At 37.8% G+C, this 20,718-nt stretch overlaps 4 protein-coding genes across 6 annotated transcripts; 2 read left to right on the plus strand and 2 right to left on the minus strand.

The window, feature by feature from the left end:
• The first annotated feature begins 2,292 nt into the window (after positions 1–2,292).
• On the plus strand, positions 2,293–4,009 carry LOC112179098 (protein SPIRAL1-like 3). Its single transcript, XM_024317424.2, has 3 exons — positions 2,293–2,448; positions 3,079–3,354; positions 3,768–4,009. Exons 2-3 carry the CDS (start codon positions 3,100–3,102, stop codon positions 3,846–3,848), a joined length of 336 nt encoding a protein of 111 aa, XP_024173192.1. The 5' UTR covers positions 2,293–2,448; positions 3,079–3,099; the 3' UTR covers positions 3,849–4,009.
• Positions 4,010–4,309: 300 nt separating this feature from the next.
• On the minus strand, positions 4,310–10,471 carry LOC112179097 (rab9 effector protein with kelch motifs). Its single transcript, XM_024317423.2, has 11 exons — positions 10,154–10,471; positions 9,673–9,822; positions 9,219–9,383; positions 8,931–9,083; positions 8,634–8,786; positions 7,586–7,750; positions 6,515–6,685; positions 5,824–6,004; positions 5,567–5,726; positions 5,340–5,447; positions 4,310–4,741 (listed from the first exon to the last, which is right to left on the minus strand). Exons 1-11 carry the CDS (start codon positions 10,350–10,352, stop codon positions 4,706–4,708), a joined length of 1,641 nt encoding a protein of 546 aa, XP_024173191.1. The 5' UTR covers positions 10,353–10,471; the 3' UTR covers positions 4,310–4,705.
• A 3,020-nt stretch (positions 10,472–13,491) lies between these two features.
• Positions 13,492–17,795, minus strand: LOC112175243 (RHOMBOID-like protein 12, mitochondrial). 3 transcript variants are annotated; one of them, XM_040509859.1, is made up of 8 exons: positions 17,165–17,795; positions 16,119–16,239; positions 15,727–15,846; positions 15,381–15,491; positions 15,079–15,137; positions 14,351–14,455; positions 14,225–14,266; positions 13,492–13,895 (listed from the first exon to the last, which is right to left on the minus strand). In XM_040509859.1, the coding sequence occupies exons 1-7, from the start codon at positions 17,548–17,550 to the stop codon at positions 14,254–14,256; spliced, it is 915 nt and encodes a 304-aa protein (XP_040365793.1). In that variant the 5' UTR covers positions 17,551–17,795; the 3' UTR covers positions 13,492–13,895; positions 14,225–14,253. The 3 variants fall into 3 exon arrangements, with proteins under 3 accessions (XP_040365793.1, XP_024168670.1, XP_040365794.1); XM_024312902.2 differs by having other exon boundaries at positions 15,079–15,123; positions 17,165–17,786; XM_040509860.1 differs by lacking the exon at positions 17,165–17,795 and adding an exon at positions 16,517–16,813 and having other exon boundaries at positions 15,079–15,123.
• A 629-nt stretch (positions 17,796–18,424) lies between these two features.
• LOC112180907 (transcription termination factor MTERF15, mitochondrial) lies at positions 18,425–20,565 on the plus strand. Its single transcript, XM_024319487.2, has one exon. It carries the CDS (start codon positions 18,457–18,459, stop codon positions 19,801–19,803), a length of 1,347 nt encoding a protein of 448 aa, XP_024175255.1. The 5' UTR covers positions 18,425–18,456; the 3' UTR covers positions 19,804–20,565.
• The last annotated feature ends 153 nt before the right edge of the window (positions 20,566–20,718 follow it).

Here is a 20,718-nt window from a genome sequence, read left to right on the forward strand (position 1 = left end):
GACGTAGTGCCACCCTACATAGAGGTAGGTATGGCGCCAACGCCAAAGAGAGTGACACTCTGGCGTTACAGGCCATGACCCCAGCTAGGATACGTGGGAGGCCCGTGGGTTTAAAGGATGCTTTGGCACACTCAAATCCTTTGATCATCGACACTCAAAATCTGTCTCATGAGAATCTTCCAGGTTATGGTTATCGTTAGGGGATGCCTCAACGTCAAAACATATTCCTGATAATATAGAGCTCTATGAAAATTACACTAATGTACATAAGACGTGAGATAGAAACTCCATCATAATTGTTGATGTAGTTGCGCATGAGTTTGTTGAGTCCGATGATATCGAACCATACTCCGTTGATGAATGAATGCCAACGTAGAGTGATTTGGCCTAAATGGAAAGATGTGATACAGGTTAAGATGGATTCTCTAACGAAGATGAAGGTTTTCGAGCTAGTAATGCCAACACCTCCTAACATAAAACCTGTTGACTAATGGGTCTTCGTTAGAAAGCATAATGAGAAAAAGATATGGTAATCTCATCTTATAGAGCAAGGCTTCTCATAAAAAGCCTTGGAATTGACTACGATGAGACATATTCTCTTGTAATGGATGTCATTGCACTCCACTACCCTGTCAGTTTGGTAGTTTCTGAATAACTGAACATGCAGCTTACAAATGTGGTCACTACGTATCTCTATAGGGATCTAGATACAGAATATACATGAAGGTTCATGGTGAACTTCATTTACCCAAGTCAAGTAGCTCTAGACCACAGAGCGCGTTTACAAAGAGGTTGAAACGCTCGCTAAAATGACTACTTGATTGGGAAGGGATATGACCACGCGTTTCCATAACAAGTTTCGGATTCCATCGCAGTTTATGTTGGACATGATCTTCATTAGAAGCCCTTAAAGAGTTAAGGGAAACGGCTGAACACTTGAAATCCGATTTTGAGATAAAGGATTATGGGAGAACACGATTATGTCTCGGTTTGGAACTTGAGCATCGTGTCGATAGATGCTTAGGCATTTTGACAAGGTCAAACCTTCAAGCACCCCCATGATCGTCCGTAGTCTTGATCCTGAAAATGATCCTCTTCGTCTGAAGGATGGTGACGAAGATGTGCTAGAGGTGGAAGTGCCTTATTTGAGTACAATAGGCGCATTATTGTACTTAGCTCAATGCACAAGACCGGACTTCTCATTTGCAGTGAACTTGTTAGCTAAGGTATAGTTCTGCGCCAACGCGACGCCATTTGATTGGTGTAAAAGATATCTTTCGGTACTTGAGATGTACGATTGATATGGGCTCGTTCTATCCCTATAGAAAGATGATGGATTCAAACCCATCACACACCAAGAACGCCGCCAACACTGGCCTGCCTCCACTATCCCCATCCCAAAACGACATGTGTTTTAGAAGGTTTTGCTGATGTTCGGTATCTCTCTGACCTATACAAAGGTCATTCCCAAATTGGTTAAGTGTTCACCATGGGTAAAGACCGTGATATCTTGGAGGTCTACAGAAATAGACCCTAGTCGCTATATCTTGGAACAATGCAGAGATTATTGCTCTTCAGAAAGTGGTTCGTGAATGTATATGGATTGGATCCATAATTACGCATGTTCGAACAATTGTGGTTTAAAGTCTACCACAGATGAGCCTACGAGCATTTAAGATAATGTTGCTTGTTTTGAATAAAGAAGCAAATGCTACATCAAAAGCTACAACACCACGCATAATCAGCAATAACAGACTCTCCTCAAGATCAAAGTGAACTAGGTTCGATCTGAGGACAGTGTGGCAGACTTGCTCACTAAGTCATTGTCTAAATTTCACTTCGAGAAACATGTTGGTAACATCTTTTGCGGAAGTTATCCGAACTCCCATGACCGTTGTCATTAGGGGGAGATGTCTACATGTATGGTCTCGAAACGTGAAGGGTGTGTTGCGTTCTTTTTCCCCTTCGACTGAGGTTATTTTTGTCCCACATGGTTTTTGTTACTCGGAAAGATTTTTAATGAGGCAACGAGAGGAGCACCACGTTTGGGCCACACAAGGGAGAGTGTTCAAGTAAATCCAGAATATGTGTCAGGGTCACTGAGTCAGACATTTTATGTTTATTTCTACTCGTTGGGTCTGGGTCAGCACAGCACCACTTGTTTGGGTCGAAGCTGAGTTGAAGCCCAATAGACATTAGCCCACCTCATACACAAATGATATGACCGACACTTTAAGCCCAATTCATACACCGACCCTTTAAGCCCAATTCATACCCAAAGTAGTTCAAAAATATCTAGGAGAAGATCACAACGACCCCACAGCCCATGGCGATTTGAATTTCCAATTTTCTTTATAAACGTTACCACCGGGGCTTTACTCATCACTACTCATTCACCGCTTGCCAGGCTCAGATCTGAGTCTCCCAACTTCAAACCCTACCATTCAGGTAACCAACTCTCTCCTCTTCTCCGTTTCCTCTTCGCTTTCTTATCTACCAACCACATTTTAGGGCTTCGAATTTGCCGTAGATTCCCTTAGATCCGTTCTCATCGAACTTGGATTTCGATTTACCGTCAGAAATGTCATTTGTCTCTGCATCATTTCGCAATTTTACATCCCTGCATTGCATATTCTTGTTGATATTAGGCGTTGCATGGTTTCGATTCAATTCTGAAAGTTTCACATGGTCCTTTTGCCGTAATTTCTTGCTTAGACATGGTTTTTGCAGTTTTCTTAAGCCACCGAGTCGTAATTTGTTGAATACCATTGCCTCATTACGACTTGGCATATGTTGTATGGAGATCTGTAAAACTTGAGATCAGATTTTGAGTTGCATAGGTTGTGATAATATATTTCTTAGAAATCGAGGCACATACAGATCTGTATTTTTTTCGGCCTGTTTTCTTTATTGATGTGGATTTTTTGTATATACCGGTGTTGACATGAATTGCGGCATGAGAGTGCAAAGTGAAGTTTAGGTTTATATACTTGTTGTGGTTCATGTAGGAGTCATAGGTTGGTATTGGTTTTTGTCAGGTTGGTTAATTGTTTCGAGTGGTTGGAAAATTGTATGCAGGCGATACTTTAAAAGGACAACATGCGTCGTGGAGTCAGTAGTGGAGGGGGAGGGAGTTCTTTGGGCTATCTTTTTGGAGGCGGTGAAGGTCAGAATCCCGCCCCGAAAAAGGTTGAAACTCCTAAGGTTCAGGTGGAGGTTGAACCTACTCAGAAGCCTACTGCTGCGGCACCACCTGCGGAAGTGATCAATAAGGAGACTCCAGCAGGCGTTCCTGGGAACACTTCAAACAACTACTTCCGAGCTGATGGCCAGAACCGTGGAAACTTCCTCACGGTATGTTTTTGGGTCTCAATCACTGTTTGCTTTGAATCAATTAATTAGGTTGTTGAAGTTTTGATTGGCAATATCAGTATCAGATAACAACAACCATTTGGAATGTGCTTTAGATGTGTTGATTTGAAATTCTTGAATTTTAGTGTTCCAGGCTTGGGCCTTTTGGCCACCCAAGTATTTGTGTGTACTTACTGTAGTACACATGCTTATTAACTACTAGGGCTATGAACATCAAGAACATAAAACAACAACCAGGCCTTGGAAATTGCTGATAACTAACAGCATCTGAGATATGCTGTTTACCAAAAAATCTAAAGCTGTTCCCCTACACTAGTTGTTTTCCTTACTATGGTTTTACACTTTTGCATTACTTGTTGGCGTGCTGCACTAATTCTTGAAAATTCGCTTGACAGGATCGTCCATCCACAAAGGTCCATTCAGCTCCTGGTGGGGGTTCATCTCTAGATTACCTGTTTGGAGGTGGTGGCCAGTGAGGCCTCACACACACAATTGATGTTGGAATCGTCAGTTTCGGTCCTTGAGACCTCCTGTAGATGATTTCTATGCTGTAATATTGCACTACTTCTGTGGCTGGAATATTTTCGTTGGAGCTTTGTTACAGTTAAATGATTTTGGTTATCAGTTCAACTCTCAATGTTTATCTAAAGTTCTTAATCCTTTTAAAAGCTAAGAAAAAACTCTTCTGATCTATCCCACCCAGAACATGATAGACCGCGTGGGGCGTACCCCAACTCCTAAAGCTTCCAGTAACATTAGGATTACAATAAAGCATGTTATAAGGAATGAGCTTGGAAGATTTTTAATCGCAATGACTACATGGAAGGTGAAAATTCATTTTCATGCATCCAAATTTGTGTGTTTGAACACCAAGACTGACCATGTAAACCCATGGACATAGAAAAATAAAATTTCCTTGGCACAGTATACGACCCGAGAAAAAATTGAAAGATTAATTTCCATCAAGGGAAAGATTAAAGAGATTGTACCAGATAACAAGAAAAAGATTGTCATGGAAATAGAACCAGCAGCCGAATGCAATTCATTCTTTTGCTACAGAAAGGAAGTGACCGACTTCTGATAAGTAACCTCTTCTTCCACAATGTATGAAGCGGGTTCAATTGGAACTAATCACTAGGTTTAGACGAGTACAACATACAACTAGAATCCTAGACCTAGCAATATCCAAAGGTGACAGATTACATCAGTTAGCAAATTCTGTATATCCCCTCTATGTCACATGCATTCATGATCACCTTGACACGATAAATGTACAAATAGCTGTGGTTTTTCTTTGGGACATGATCAGAGAAAATCCTCAACCGAACTCTAGTTAAGATATTGCTGCACTGTGTCCTCCGGTTGTTATCTGTCATCACAAAATTGGACAGCTAATCAGCTCATCAGAAGATAATTAGCACGCAACAAGTCTCTACATTTGTTGAGCCAAATTCATTATAATGTCACCATGGCACCTAATGGTTTTGGTTTTTCTGGTTTGTCATCAGATGAAAAAAGTATGTCTATATCCATATAAAATATCATATAATTGATCAATATATATATATATATATATATATGTATATATGAAATAAAAATAAACTATCATATAATTGATCTTTTTGGTTCCCATGTTCCATGTGATTTGAAGTACATACAAGTGGCATGACAGAAGGAACTTCTGAATCAATGAATGTGCTGATTTTTAAAATGAATCTAAACCGTCCAGAACTAATGGGGGTTCTAAAACTTGTTGTCACACAGCCAATAGCTACATGCCACCAGATGAGAAAATACTACTACTATGTGAATCCGTTGGTTATAAGTTATAACCAAGCTTAGTAGCTGGAGCTGGTAGCAATGAAATGTGTATCAAAGACAGTGTCATGAGTGCATTTCTATGTACATATAATGCTGCAAGCCTCCAACAGACCAAATCAGAAATTAAATTCTCATTCAATTCATACCTTGGTTCTGTCATTTCCTAGACCTTCGGTGTTTGATTGCAGAGTATTACTTGTTGAAGTATCTCCTTGATTCAAAGGATTAACCAACTGCACAGGGCTATCAGTAACCTGCATAAAAGTCCACAGTGTCCCACATCAGATGAAATTTACTGTGCAAATGGATGTAGTGTGGTAAAAGTATCATCAAGTAATCTTTTAAGATTGCCAAAACAGCACACGTCCAAGACCTGTCCACGAGCAATCTCATGTGATGCGGACTCCTTGGCATGAGCATTGACTGACTCACTGAGATCTATTGCCTCTTGGCTGATGACTTTAGAATCTTTTGACTTGCTGTTACAACCACCATTTGACATTATCCCAACAGCCTCACTGGCCGCCCGCTTCCTGATGTTACAATCACAAAATCATAGTTAAAGTCGAAAGATTCTTCATGGGAGCAGCAGTGATTGATACATTGTTATGGTGATTGACCATTACTTACCTACTGGAATTAGGAGCAGCGGGAATACTAAACTCTGACTTGTTGGAAAATAATACACCACGAAGAGGCTTTCCATCAATAACAGTTTCAATTGTGTATCCATCAAACAGCCTTTCAGTAACCTTTGCTTGAAATGACCTCCTCGCAGATGCAGATTGATTCAATGGGATAATTTGTTCACCTGCAGTGACAGATAACCAATAAAATTCATCTGCACGCATACTTTAACTCCTAAACCATGCAGCAGAACCTTACAAATACAAGGCTACAGCATAAACAACTCCTCAAGGTGCTAACTCAGCCTAGTAAGGATGGAAATTTCAGCTTCTATAAGTAAAGATATGGTGAACATGCTCGAAAAGCCATCCAAGGACAAAGAACACGTATTTAGATCATATATGCATGCAGGAGATAGTAAGAATCCAAACACACAAAATGATAGCAATCTCTTACATGTGATTCAGGGAGTGAGGGTACTGGATTGGCAAGGAAAAATATAACTTCCTAGGCTTAAATGTGTTATATGGCCTTCAAATGCGAAGTGCTGCATTGATAAAACTAGGGTGGGCATAAAAGGATCTCTGCTGAAGTGTTACCAGACAATAGTTGCAGGAAAATTCACAATATATGGAACTTCTAGAGATACTTGCAAAGCAGACAAATGGGGCACTATCTGAAAAAGTATACTCACCGGGTTGGCCATAAAATGGCACTGTTGTGGGCTGGAAAATTTCAGCACCAGTTCCAACTGGAACAAGAGCTCTGTCATGAACTGGAGTGAGATTTTGTTCTTGGCACTTTAGCTTTAATTGCTTCCTCAATGATAATTTTTCAAGCCTCCTTTCACTCTCTCTGACAAGTCCTAAAATTAGAAATTATATCAGATCAGCAAAACTTTTATCAAAATTCAAACTCTGGCGAAAGTAAAAATAATATAAATAATTCAAGGGAGCTTCCATTTAAACCCAGAAATTCCCAAGTATACCCAGTGGTTTAACAGAACAATGTTAATTGAAAAAAGGGTTTTATTTTTAAAAGAAAAAAGAGATAAAAATAATAATAAAAAAAGAGAGAAAAAAGAAACAACCCTTAACCGAGTACTCAAAAGAAGCATAAGAAACATTAATGATGTATATGTCTGGAATTGGAAAGATTTATTTTGCAAAGCTCCAACGCAGATCAGCTTAAGGAAATTCAGTCATGACCAAAGTTTTAAATAGTTCCCCATAAAGCCAAAAGTTCATTAGTTATATAGGGTTTGGGAAATGTTTCATGGTCGCCGAACAAAAGTCAGTTGCCATAGTGATTCTTAGTTTCATGGTTGATATAATGAAATGTTTTACACTATATATATAAACAATACTGAGAAGGGAAAGAAACAAGTTCAGAAAGTTTGAAAGACGAAGGAGCATCGAGAACATGGAACACTGAAAAACAATCAAAGTAAAAGATCTTCAATTAAGGAGAAGAAGATTCTCCTTTTACCAAACAGATCTAAGCTTATTGTATATGAGAAGCACTTTCTTTAAACGAATAACACATAAATATAACATTGACTATTTTGTGATGTGCAATTTGTTGGGATTCGGGAAGTGGGTGTTCAGTGGTCTATGTTGAGCTGGACAGTGAATATTTGGTTTGCTGATTTAGGGTTTTTACTCAAAAATATTAAGGAAGATGGGCGGGGTATTGTTGGGTCTAGTTAGAGTGCAGGGGATACTTGCACTATTCATGAGGAAATGATGAAAAGATCACACTTCACCTGTGTTCAAGTAATACATATCATCCAGTGCTTCAAGACTTTTATTGCAACCACCAATAAACACAAGAACACCTCCTTTTGCAGGATCCAAACAGTCCCCAGCAACAGAAAATCTAGCAGAAGGTCCGTCACCTGTAGTGATAACCTTTGTCCATACTCCAGTATCTGCACCAACATTGGGAATGAAGTGGTGGTATCATTAAAAAAGCAATTTCATAATTGAGCCACCACATGAAAGTAAGGAGCTAGAACACACTGTACATGTAGAAATGGAGATAGAAGATGATTGATCACAACCAACAAATAATCCATAAATGCAGGCATACCAATGGGTAAGGGAAAAAAAGAACATGCAGTGGATGCTGTGAGTCTGTTCAGAAATCAATATATTCTTTTTGAATCAGTTCAGTATATTCTATATAGATAAGAAATGATATTTGGGCACTTGTAACTCTAGTGGTCAAGAGCATTTACCGTTACAATCAAGGTCAAAATTCAAATCCCCCATCCTCCAATATCACCAATTATGTAAAGATGGAATAATATAAGAAAGTCTTTTATGGGATGATTGGATCTCCACCCATGACCCACCTACCCTAACCTTTCATAATAAATTTAATAACTTCATAATAAAAGAATGATTTCGTGAGTTTCACAGCGCAAAAGCATTAAAGTTTTCCTAACTTTACTTTTTACTACTGAGAAAGATGTAAAGGTATAATATTGATCTGCCACAACATTGGGGCCTGGTCCTGCCAGTGCATCTCAGTGAAAACTTCATGAAGAAAAATATAATCAACTTATTCAATTGGATCGACGATAGGCCCATAGGGACCTATAACAACTCAGATATGCGCTTGTATATCTATAACTAATGTAAAATGCTTTCCCACGACTTCACTTGTATCACATAACTCATGTCCAGGGGAAAACTAAATCCCGAAATTCAGATTTTCAGATTTTCTTTCTTCACATACAGTCCATACATATGTATGCATACATATATGGAAAGACAAGGATATGTTTCGGAGAAGTACTTAAAACATACCAACATCAAGCATGTAGAGATCATTGTATAGACTTTGTGCGTCTGTGAATCCCCCGAAAACAAATAAGTTCTTTCCAAAAGCAACAGTAGAGTGACCACCTCGGGGTGGCAAGGATTGGCCAGAAGTGTTCAGCTCCCTCCACACTAGAGTATCTAATGCAGTACAGTGATGCCATGAGTATTAAAAGTACAGATCAGACACAACATTCCAAAGCTAGACAAACAATATTAACTAACTAACGATTGTTTTCTAATGCACTTCGTAATTGGTCAAAGAATCTAAGAAAATAACAATACCTGCATCAAGAATATGGACATCAGACAAATAGTAATCATGCCCATCTTCACCACCAATCACAATCACTTTGTTCTTTGAAGATGAGCAAGTATGGCTGTCGCGAGGAGATGGTGGTGGGCCCGATGTTATGGCTTTCTTCCATGCAAAAGTTTCTACGAGAGAGGATGGAAAAAGGATTAAACTTGTATTATATATGAATTCATCAGGGACTCAGACCTACATAAATGTGACCCTCAAGCCCAAGTAAATGCAGAATCCAAGTTAACAATCACATATGGAAAGCATACCTGTATTCAAGATGTACAGATCATTGTAGTAGACTTCATCATTATTTGCCGATTTTCCACAGCCACCAAAGACAAATAGGCGCCTCCCAACGAGTGCTGCACTATGGCCTTCACGAGCTTCTGGCCCCTCACCTCTTAAACTTGGAGATATCCATGTATGTGAAGCTATGCATCAAGAACGTAAGATGGAAAGCATGGTACTTAAATAGGTAATAAAGAATTTCAGTATAAGCCCTAACAGCAAAATGGTGTTGGCAATCTCTGTGAGTTGAGAATATCTGGATTCATCCCTTAAACATACTGCATACCATATGCATATAAAAGGAAATTAATTGGCGCGACAGACTCATAACATCTAATTGACCTACTCGACCTAAATAATGTCACATAGAACTTGTAGACCATCCACAGGACACTAATAAGGAAGCCAATATACAAGAGAAAAATCACTCACCAGTGTCGAGTATGTGCAAATCCTTAAGAGGGTTTGTCCCATCTGTGCCTCCAAATACAAACAGATTATCACCAACAGTGGTGCAACTGTGGCTGTCCCTTGGAGTTGGTGGTGTGCCTTTTATCACTGGCTGGCTCCATGTATGCGCAACTACAGTCAACAATTCACAATCACAAACTGAACAATCTACATTCAAAAATGCAACAACCAGTAGTGCAATTAAACCCTAAAAACCAAAAGTTCCCACAACTAGTCTTGCATAACATGAACCCACAAAATGAAATTTTTTCCAAGTACGGAAGAGAGATACATAATTCCAACAAACTAAACCCAACAAAAACCCTAACATGCACATTAAATCCACACAAACACATCATAAAAATCCAAACTTTCTTCCACAACAATGGCAATCCAAATTTGCAGAAACCAAACAAACCCAGAAATCTCAGAACAAAATTTTGAGCATCTGGGTAAGACCCACCAGTGTCAAAGACGTGAACTTGGTTGGTCTGACAGTTATCTCTGCCATAACCACCGAAGACAAAGAGGAACCTCCCTTCTCTAATGGCGTTGCAGGTGTGGCCCCACCTCTTCCCTGGGCCATGTACCCCATTCTGAACCAACACTCCTTCTTGAGCTTGGTGTTGATGAGGTTGAAGATGGAGCCTTTCCCACCTCATTTTGGTTTCTGGGTATTACAATTCAGAGCACAAGAAACAAAGCTGGTAGAAAGTGGGAGAGGTGAAAGATGTGAAATTTGGGGGATGAAACACTTTTTTTTTCTTTTTCTTTTTTAATGGGATTGAGTGGGTTTTTTGGTTTTATTGGGAGTGGTATCATGCATATGAGGTAATAAAGAATTAAAGAAAATGGTAAAAAGAGATATGGTTTTCCGGTTTTCCCTTTGAGTTTTTAGATCAGATTTGAAAGGGAATTGGGTTCATGAACAAATACAAAAAATGTGAATTTCAAAAAAGAAAAAATGTAAAAAGAGAGATAGTTTTCCTTTTTAGATCAAATGTGAAAGGGAATTTGTTTTGATGAACAAAAACAGAAAATGTAAATTTCACCAAAGAAGAAATATATAAAGAGAGATAGGTATAACAAAACTTAGTAATATTTAGTTTAAGTACGAGAAATATAAGCAAGAGTTGGTTGTTTTAAGAGAACGAAGTAGTTGGTTCATTATGACAAGTTGTATGTCTCGATTCCTCGTGAAATGTACTTGTTATTTCATAATTATGCACTTGATCAAAATGCTTTAAAGATCTGTTACAATTACGTTAGGTAGAAATTAAAGTAAACAATATTTAAAAGACGAGAATTTTCAATTATGCGTTACATATAATGAAGGGTAATATTCACAAATGGTACCTGAACTTATCATCTATCTTATCAATGGTACCTGGACTTCAATTTTGATCACAACCAGTACTTGAACTTTTTTATTTTATTTCAAATGGTACCTATCACTAACTTTTGTTAATGTTCCGTTAAAAACTGACATGTAACTCATTTTTCAAGGATAAATTTATAAAATTATCTTTTTTATTTTCACTTATATTATGTTATAAAAAATGAGACTATCAAAAGGAAAATCTTTCAACTTCAATTAAAAATATGAATGATAAGAAAAAAAAAGAATTACAAAAATTTTGATAAGCTTTTGGTTTTAAATGTTTTATAGTTTGTCCTAAAAAAAAAAGTATAGTATTATTTGAAATGTTTCGTCTGTATCTATAAAACAAATTAATTTTTGTTGAGATTTTGTTTTTAAATTTTATTTTCATAAGAGGGTAGAGATACATTTTTAATTGAACTTCTATTTTTATTAATATATTAATTGATCAAAATATCTAGTAAACAAAATTATTTAAATGAGTATTTTCGTCAAACTACTCTTGAATATAGTCATGTGTTTTGCACATGTTACTTCGGAACATTAACGGAAGTTAGTGATAGGTACCATTTGAAATGAAATCGAAAAATTCAGATACTGGTTGTGTTCAAAATTAAAGTTCAGGTACCATCGATAAGATATATGATAAGTTAAGGTACCATTTGTGATAATAACCCTATACTGAAACATAGATTGATATTTCAAATTTACATTAAAACAGTAAAATTTCTTTAAAATTATCAATAAATTGTTGTTTAAACGATGACTAGTTAAAAAACAGTCATACAGAAACATTTTAACTTTGGTTGTTATTTTCATTATGCTCGCTAGTTTTCTTAGGTATGTTTGTAAAAGATTGAGTACACCAACTTCTTTTTTTCATTTAATTCATGTAGAATTAACCATATTTTTTTTAGGTTTCTGGTTCTCATTAAAAACGTATTGGGCTCAAAGAAACCCTAAAGAAAAAAAAAACCTTGAGAGCCGCGTGGTCCTTCTTGCCTGTCCGGCTGTGCCTCGGCGTTGGCGCTGGCCACTGGCCTCGCCAGTGCACCGTGCGTGCGGGTGGTCTGGTTCGTTGGCATGCTTGATGCTCAGTGGCTGGGGTTGGGAAACTGCTTTTCTCGTCGTGCTCATGTGCAGGAGGCGGCTGAACGTGGATCAGGTTGGTGGCTGCTAGGTGGGATCGATGTTGTTTGGATCTATGACGCTGCAGTGGGAGTGACAGCGAAGCTACCATGGGTAGGTGGGAGATTGGAGATGGGAGGCGGAAGGACAGGCTGGCTGGGACCGGTTGGGATCGGAGGTCGGTCCGGTTTGGTTATGATATCCGGAGTGAGGCTGTGTAAGGTTGGGGCGGTGGAGTGGGTGGGTAGTCTTGGCCGGTGGTTCGACGGCGGAGATGTCTCGCAGATGGTCGAGGTCCGACATCGGTGGCGGAGCGGCGCGTATGGTGGCGTGTTGGTACAGGTGCCTTCCTGGACTGGGCTAACGAGGTGGGGCTTGACTGCCTTAGCTCTCTGGGCCTGGGCTTGTTATTTAATTATAGTTGGTGGTTTTTGGTTAGGTTTTTTCTGTTTTGGTTTTTGTTTAGGTATAATAAGTCCCTCCTCAATTGAGCGAGGGTTAGTTTGTTTTGGTTTCATGGGTGTGTCGTGGTCTAGACTTTTGTTGGTGTTTTTTGGTTATCAACGTGATGGTGAATCATTACACGTGGTCTGGCGGTTTTGGATCGCGGTGTCCGAACAGGTGGAAACAGTTCATCGTAATGTTGGTGGCTGGGTTGTATCGGTATATGTTTGGTGGTTACTTATTGTAGCTCGAGGGTATGAGCGTAAAATTTGGTTAGGGGTTGAGCCTTTTTGGCTCATGGAAGTCACTCATGTTGACGGTCCCGTAACTATGTATCTAATGTTATGTAATCTGTTTGGTTATTAATGGAATTTTTTCTTCTCAAAAAAAAAATTAACCATATTTTTCAGTAGGAGGGTCAGACCATTAGATTCATGAAATTGTTTCATAGTATATTGTCACGTGTATAAGTTTAATTTTGAGTGATTTTAACTTTATACATACAAAATAGGAAGTGATCTAAATATAGAGTTTTGATTTTCTCAATAAAATTGGTAAAGACAAAACTACCACGTAATAAAGTTTCTCCAAAAATTTTCTCATAGAATTCTTCTAGCATTAAAGTGAGTATTTTAAATTTTAATTGATCCAAAAGGCAAACATTTTTTTTTTCTTATTTCGGTCGAGTAGTAACGCATTTGAAATTTTTAAATTTTTTTGGGCTGAAGTAACGTACAAAATAAAAAAGTAACGTATTTGAATTTAAAACTTGTTTTGGGAATCTACAATCAGGATAGGACTGAATAACTCGGAAACATGTGACGGTTACAGTAGACTGGGCCAAAACCTCACGAGCCCACCTGCTTTAAGCCCACTGAGCAGGCCCAAACTCCATTTCTCTGATTTGAACAGGTGAACAACAGAAAGCATTTCGCTTTAAAAAGAAGAAATAAGCAACACACTTGCTTCACTAAATAGATATCAGTTTTTCCTAATCATCTGAATTTGACATTCAACTCTTGGAAAGAAGTTTTTGTCATCGAATGGTTCGGTAATCTAACTCTGAAGGCAATGACTAATAGCTAACATGCTGGAATATCTCAGTTTCCTACACATAACATCTACAAAATGCTGCCCAAGTAATCTGCAGACTCATCTAGAATAAACCACGCCCCTTTCGAAGTCTTGCCCAGGCTATGGCTGCTACTGCTGCACCGCCCAAGTGTGCAGATCCTGAGATCTGACTGTTTCCCTGTAACAACAACATAATGTCACCGCTGCATTTACTAGAAAATAACAACGGCTGTGCACTGGGGGTTATATGGGATGGGGAAGGAAGTTCAGTAGTTCAAACTCATTATGGTACAATGAGGTTGCTTGGTCATGCCAAGTCGGGCCAGGTTATCACACTTGAACAATAATACGCACAGGACATAAGCAAAATGATGAACAAAATCTAATTGTCAAAAAACTTGGTTAGTTTTTAAAACCAATGAGTGATGATAATCATGGCTCAACTCCAACTCTATTTTAAAAGCCGATGCGCGCACAGAAATATAAAAACGGTAGAAATCAACATACCTCCATTATTCTTAAGATATCCTTTCCAATTAGAAAGATTCCCTAAAACAGAAAAGGCAGAGGTAACATATTTCAGGTATTTGCAAAATGGCCTCAACAAATCAAACGACATAGAAGCACACTTACCAGCAGCATGGCAGGAACTGGTATGATAAAATCAAAGTAGAGGGTAGCTGTGGGGTGAAGGAATATATCAAGCAACATGATAGCATTAACAGCACCGCTTGCCCCCTAAAATGTCACAAACATACTCAATAGTTAGATGTTTCAAGTCATGATCCTGACAGAATATAACAACTAATCAAAGTTAGTTTGTCAACTTTTAGTCAAACAATCGATGAAAATAATGAAGCTGGTGGAGTGAAGGTCTATGTTAAACTATTCATCCTTTCTTGCCTCCATATAACAAGCCTTCATTCAAAACATAACTAGCATTGTGCATGGCATTATATGTCAGAAAGCAAACAGTGACTTGAATAAAGAGACTACGCCTCACAATGCCGTGCTTAAACAACAAGTTATATAGTGGTGAGAATGACAAATGTTCTTGGAGAGAAGTTAATTTCCACGGTATATTTTCTTATATTCATTGGTACGATTTGACACCAGACACTTCTAAAGAAGGAGAGGTAAGGAGAGAGAAATAAATAGAAACCCAAACGCCATGCAAAAAAAGAAATATCACATTTCTATTTCCATTTATAAACTTCATTGGATGGATAATTCAGACTAAAAAAGTATAACATCCCTTTCATGATTATTTCCTTTGGTAATTATTTATAGGCTGTTAAAATTTGTTGAGAATTTATCTACAGAGAATCTACTATCATTTAGTAGCCTGGTTGATAACATACCAATCCTGGGGCCTTGGAAGCGTCCATAATCCCAAATGGTCGATTCTGCAAACATTAGACTGAGAATTCTCAATAGGTATATTCAGTAAAAGTTCACCGAAATATATTGACATCTACTTAATGTTATGATCTTTTTGGGTAGAATAATCCCATCTTATTAGAGGGGATTACCACTTAATTCCATTACAGTATCTACTACTTTGCCAGAAACTTCAATTGCGAACAATTACTTTTTTATGTTTATAAAATACTGACTCAATGCTTGATAGCTGATAGAGTTATTATCTTTAGTATCATGGTACCTTCGATGATGCAGCCAGGAAGGCATGGTGCACCAAGTAAAAGACTGAGCCACCAATAGCTCCAGCTAGATACAACTTCAGCAAAAACTCAGGCCCAAAAGTTCTTCCAATCTGGTCAATACACCAAAACCAGTAAGCAAGATTGAAACTGATTGAACTCGCCATTTCATAAAGATTATATTAACAAAATAAGTTGAGCAAACTTAACTTTATGATACATAATTCAACTAAACAGATTCCATAACAAATATAGTAGCATACAGGAATCCTTTAGGATGTGTGTGTTTAAGAAAAATTGGAACCAGTAACACGCAAGAGAAATAGCTTATGAGGAAGCTGAGCTTACATTGATCCCAAAAAAATACAGTCCAATCATGTTAGAAATGATATGCCAAATATCAACGTGACTAAATGCAGAAGTTATCAATGTGTGAAGACGTCCACTTGTAAAATTGTTTAATGAGATCTGCTTAGAGAAAATCAAGAAGTTAGGAAAATGAAGTAAGAAATGGAATATTATGAGACAATAATACTAAGCAGCTATAAAGAGTCTGTCCGTCAACATATTGTTTCCTTGAGTTGTGCACTTGTTACTTAAGTCACTTATGAAAAGCCAATGGGTACACATATTCAAGCAGCTGCTCCAGAAGACAGAGCCCATAAATGGTCAGGAATTAAAGATTAAATACAAAAAGTTGACAGTACTTAGTAGCACACAAATTCAAATTAAGAACTCACAGTAAAATTCTTGTACATGAATATAGGGTCTGCTATCCTCCATAAAAGAAAAACAGCAACATTAGCTACAACCAATCCCAAAACCATGTCACCGCTTGATAACCTTCGCAACCATGTTCTCCTGCAAACAGAACATATAAATTATTCACAGAAAGGATCTTGCATGTAGTGCGTTAAACGACAAATATGGAGTGACGAGAAACTCAAAAATCTGCTGTTATGTTTGATAGTATTCTCTTTTCCATATGTGTTTCTTCAACATGTGAAATCCGAGATCATGAAAGTGTACTTATTTTGTAGCAGTATCGAAGAAACAAGCTGAACCAGAAACTGCATATCAGATCTATACTTAATTCGTAATTCACAACATGACCACAGGTCCACAAGTAAAGCAATACCTATAGTCATATGCAGTAAGTCTTGCAACTGAACAACTCATCGCATACCAGAACTCATTTTTTATTTGAACTAAAAAACACAGTAATTTCACATTTCCAACTTGAAGATGGTAGCTCATAAAAACAAAGAAGAAAAAAACTTGAAGATTGGTATGAAGGCATATCAGATGCCAGACTATTGCGCCCACTCATGTTTAATACATAATAATGTATACCAAGTACCAACTACTAGCAGATCAATAACTTGATCCCCTAAACAATACTAGTCATATTTAATTGTAAACTACAATGTCATACACAATTATGTAGCAGAAGATGTCAATGGCTATTTGGAGTCAAGAATGCAGGAGCTTTTGAGATGAATAAAAGGAGGCAACACATAAACAGAAAAACTAGTACAGTCCACCATTCAAAAACCGAAACGTGTAGTCCTTTTCAGTTCCCCACCACATTGCTTTTCTCTCATGCGTCAAATCAATCAGAACCCAAAAACAAATATTAACCAGAAAAAAAAAACCCCAATTCAGTGACATACAAATTCCCACATTCATGAAATTTCATATATACAAAACAAAAGCAGAAAACTTTGTTCAACACTAATTGCATTGAAACTAATCACACACTTTGACAGAGAACTAAGAGCATTACCAGGCACTCTGATTAGAAATACGACTTGGGTTGAAGTTAAAACTCTGTTTGGGAAACTTGCTTTGGAGAAAGGCAAGCCTGCAATCCGAAAGCCTCTTGCTCGATACCCTCAAAAGGGTATTTGCGGAATCCAAAGAAAAGTGTTTTCTGAGTACTGGGTTGGAGAGAAAGCCATGAATTTTGTGAGTGAGATTGTGCTGATGGGGAAGTGGGTTTGTGGGGAAGGAGCTAAAGAAGTGATTTTGGGTCTGGGTTTGGGGTGGTTTCGTGAGAGAGAAGGTTTTGTGAGGTTGGAAGTGGAGAAGGGAAGAGCTTTGGGTGGTGGTGGAGGTTGATAGGTTTTTGGGGAGGTTTGAGGCTAATTTCACAGAAACAATCCTCTGCATATTTTGAGGTTTGGAATCAAAGAGGTCTTTGAAGGAAAATTTCTGTTCTTTTTGTTGTTGGAGATCAATGGAAATGTGCAGGGGATGGAAAAATTTCAAATGCAGGAGGGTGTTCTTTCACTTGTGAATGTCTCTAAGCATTTATATATATCTATTGGTTTGATCCTTCTACCACCAGAGTTGGTAACTGGTGAGTGTACCAGGGGAATTAAAGTGGTGTCCTGAAAATGTGTTTGTGTGCAAAGTAAAAGGAAGGAAGGAATAAACGGTCTTTATGCTTCATGTATTTTGGATGAATTGCAATGGTAGGATTGTGACTTATGTTTCACATAAGTAATTTGCTTTCAATTTTGAGTAAGGAAATTATATTGAAAGTACATAATAGACATTTAGACTATTTATTTTTTAATATTAAATTAACTGAAATTTAGAGACATTGACTTAATGCAGCTTGAGTTTAGCTCGTTTAGTTCTTGTTAATAAAAAAATTAAGTTGAGTTCGAATCAATATGTTGACAAGAAACAAGCTGATTTTGAACACCAATATCTTCCATTCCAACTTACAAAGTTTTTTTAGGCACTTGAATATTTGATTGAGAATAGATATACACTTTTTTCCTTATTTGTTTGACCACTGATATAGGGTATAAGCACATGGAGATTATTTGTAAGTGTCGTTCTTACTTTGAAATTGAATGAAATCTCTAATATTTTGTAAAAAAAAAAAAAAAAAATGTAAACACTATTATGTTTGAAAACCAACTCTATTATGCTCATTTGTCTAATTTTATATTTATTCATCTATTTATTTATTTTATCTTTTAACTTATTACCGCGTAAGAGCGGGTCACTGCTCATTGCTCATTCCATACACGTAGCAGGTAGTGAGTCTGTTAGTCTGAAAAAATGGGTATGAGGGTTCTAAACAGAACCCTTCTCACCCGCTTCACATTCACTTCAACCCCCAAACAAAACCCATCTCTCACAAACCTAAAGTTCCAATCTTTTTCATCAAATCCACTAAACCCCAGATTTTCAATACAAATTTCCAATCTACTCCAAAGGTACGGCTTTCCATCTTCCATTGTTCACAATTTCATATCAAAGAATCAATATTTACTCAATTCAGATTTGCATGACTTAGACAAGTCTCTGGTTATTCTTTCGTCCTTCAAAATTGATCAGAGTTCCCTTGTTTCATTGATATGTGATTGCCCTGGGGTTTTGGATTTTGAATTTCTTAAGAAATGGGAACTGGGTTTCTCAAAATTGGGGCTTTTGGGTGCCTCCCCGTTGATGATTAAGAGTGTTTTGGAGCAATCTAAGAGGTTTCAGATTGACCCAGATGGTGTTTTTAGGAGTGTGGAGGCTTTGAGGGGTTTAGGGTTTAAGGATGGTACTGTCTGTAGGGTTTTAGAGGGGTTTCCAGGAGTGGTTTTGATGAATGAGAAGGAGATAGATAAGAGAATTGAGTTCTTGGTGGGATTTGGGATTCCGAGGGACGGAATTGATCGCGTTCTTTGTTGTTTTCCAGGGGTTTTAGGATTTGGGGTTGAAGATAGATTAAAGCCATTGCTCTGTGAGTTCAAAGACTTTGGCTTTGGTAAGGATGTTATTAGGAGAGAGATTGTTAAAGAGCCAAGAGTTCTTGGCATGGAATTCGGTGAGTTTTCGTGGTGTTTGGAATGGTTGAGGACTTTGAAATGTAGGGAGCCTATCAAGGAGAAGATTTTCAGCAATGGAGAATTTCGAGCTGGGTTTGAAGTGAAATTGAGAGTTGACTGCTTGTGCAAACATGGGTTGATCCGAAGAGAGGCTTTCGAAGTGCTGTGGAAGGAGCCAAGGTCAATCATATATAAGGTGGAGGACATTGAGAGGAAGATTGAGTTTTTAACACATGAGATGAAATTCAATATCCGTTGTTTGGTTGAAGTTCCGGAGTACTTGGGTGTAAATTTTGAGAAGCAAATCGTTCCTCGGTTCACTGTGATAGAGCATTTGCGATCAAAAGGAGGGCTTGGTTGTGAGGTGGGGTTAAAGGGTCTGATCAAGCCTAGCAGGCTTAGATTCTACAACCTGTATGTCAAGCCATATCCGGATTGTGAAACAATATTTGGAAGACTTTCAGGAGATGGTAAGGTTCGAAACCAACATCCTGCTGGACTTTGGAAGCTTTTTAAGCCACCAAGTTATCCAGAATCGAAAGATGATGTGAAGAACACAAAGTCATTTATGGAATCACTGGCTCACTGATTGTATCAATGAATTTATCAGGTGGACTTCTGCATCTTGTAATATGGGAATGGGTAGCATAATTGTTTAATGTCATGAATTCTTCTTTGGGTGCATAGAGAACATACTTGTTGGTATTGGCAGTTGCCTTTTTAATTTGAGTACTTGTACATGAGTGACTGGTATCTTTCAAATAAAAGAGGTGGTTTTGGCAGAAAGATTGAACAAGACATACAAGAAAGTGAACTAAAGTTCTGGGATTCTAAATTCTTTTGGTTGTGGAAACTAGAAGTGACATAAGTCAACCCTCTGCTTCATTTTAGAGTAAATCTAATGTTTGGATGTCTATCTTATGCAAGTATTTGAATCAGCTATCTTTCTGATTCATATCAACTGCATTACCTTGCCCAGAAGTGATTTTTGACTTGTATTAATGATTATCACGGTGCATATGAAAGATGAGACAGAGAATCAAGAAGCTAGTAGCAGTGGAGCGAGTGAATCAGACTGAATAGTTCACTTATACAAGCTTGAAAGGCATGACTGGATTTGGCTGCTAGGTATCTGGTGTAATGTATGCAACAGTATTGATGTCCGATGTAAGAGAGGACACTAGAAATTTGAAGCTATTACAATGTATAGAACCGCAATAACTTGGTCAATAAATTAACACAAAGTTGATCATGATCAATTTGTTTTCATATTAGATTATGTTGCAGCCAACTCTGAGAATTTTGGGCGAAAAAAAAATGTAATCAAAGTCAAAAATATTTGAATTTTAAATTGTTCTGGGCGATTTACTCCACTCAGGAGAAGTGTCATTGGAGAAACTGTGACATTCTCCTTTGAGGAAAAAAAAATCTTTAGAACACCCAAGGTGTTATTGTTTTCCCATTGAAAAGGGAAACGAGGAAAACTATATAACTCCCAGGATCA

This window comes from Rosa chinensis, chromosome 7 (genome assembly GCF_002994745.2).
Source record: "Rosa chinensis cultivar Old Blush chromosome 7, RchiOBHm-V2, whole genome shotgun sequence".
NCBI classification, from domain to species: Eukaryota; Viridiplantae; Streptophyta; class Magnoliopsida; order Rosales; family Rosaceae; genus Rosa; species Rosa chinensis.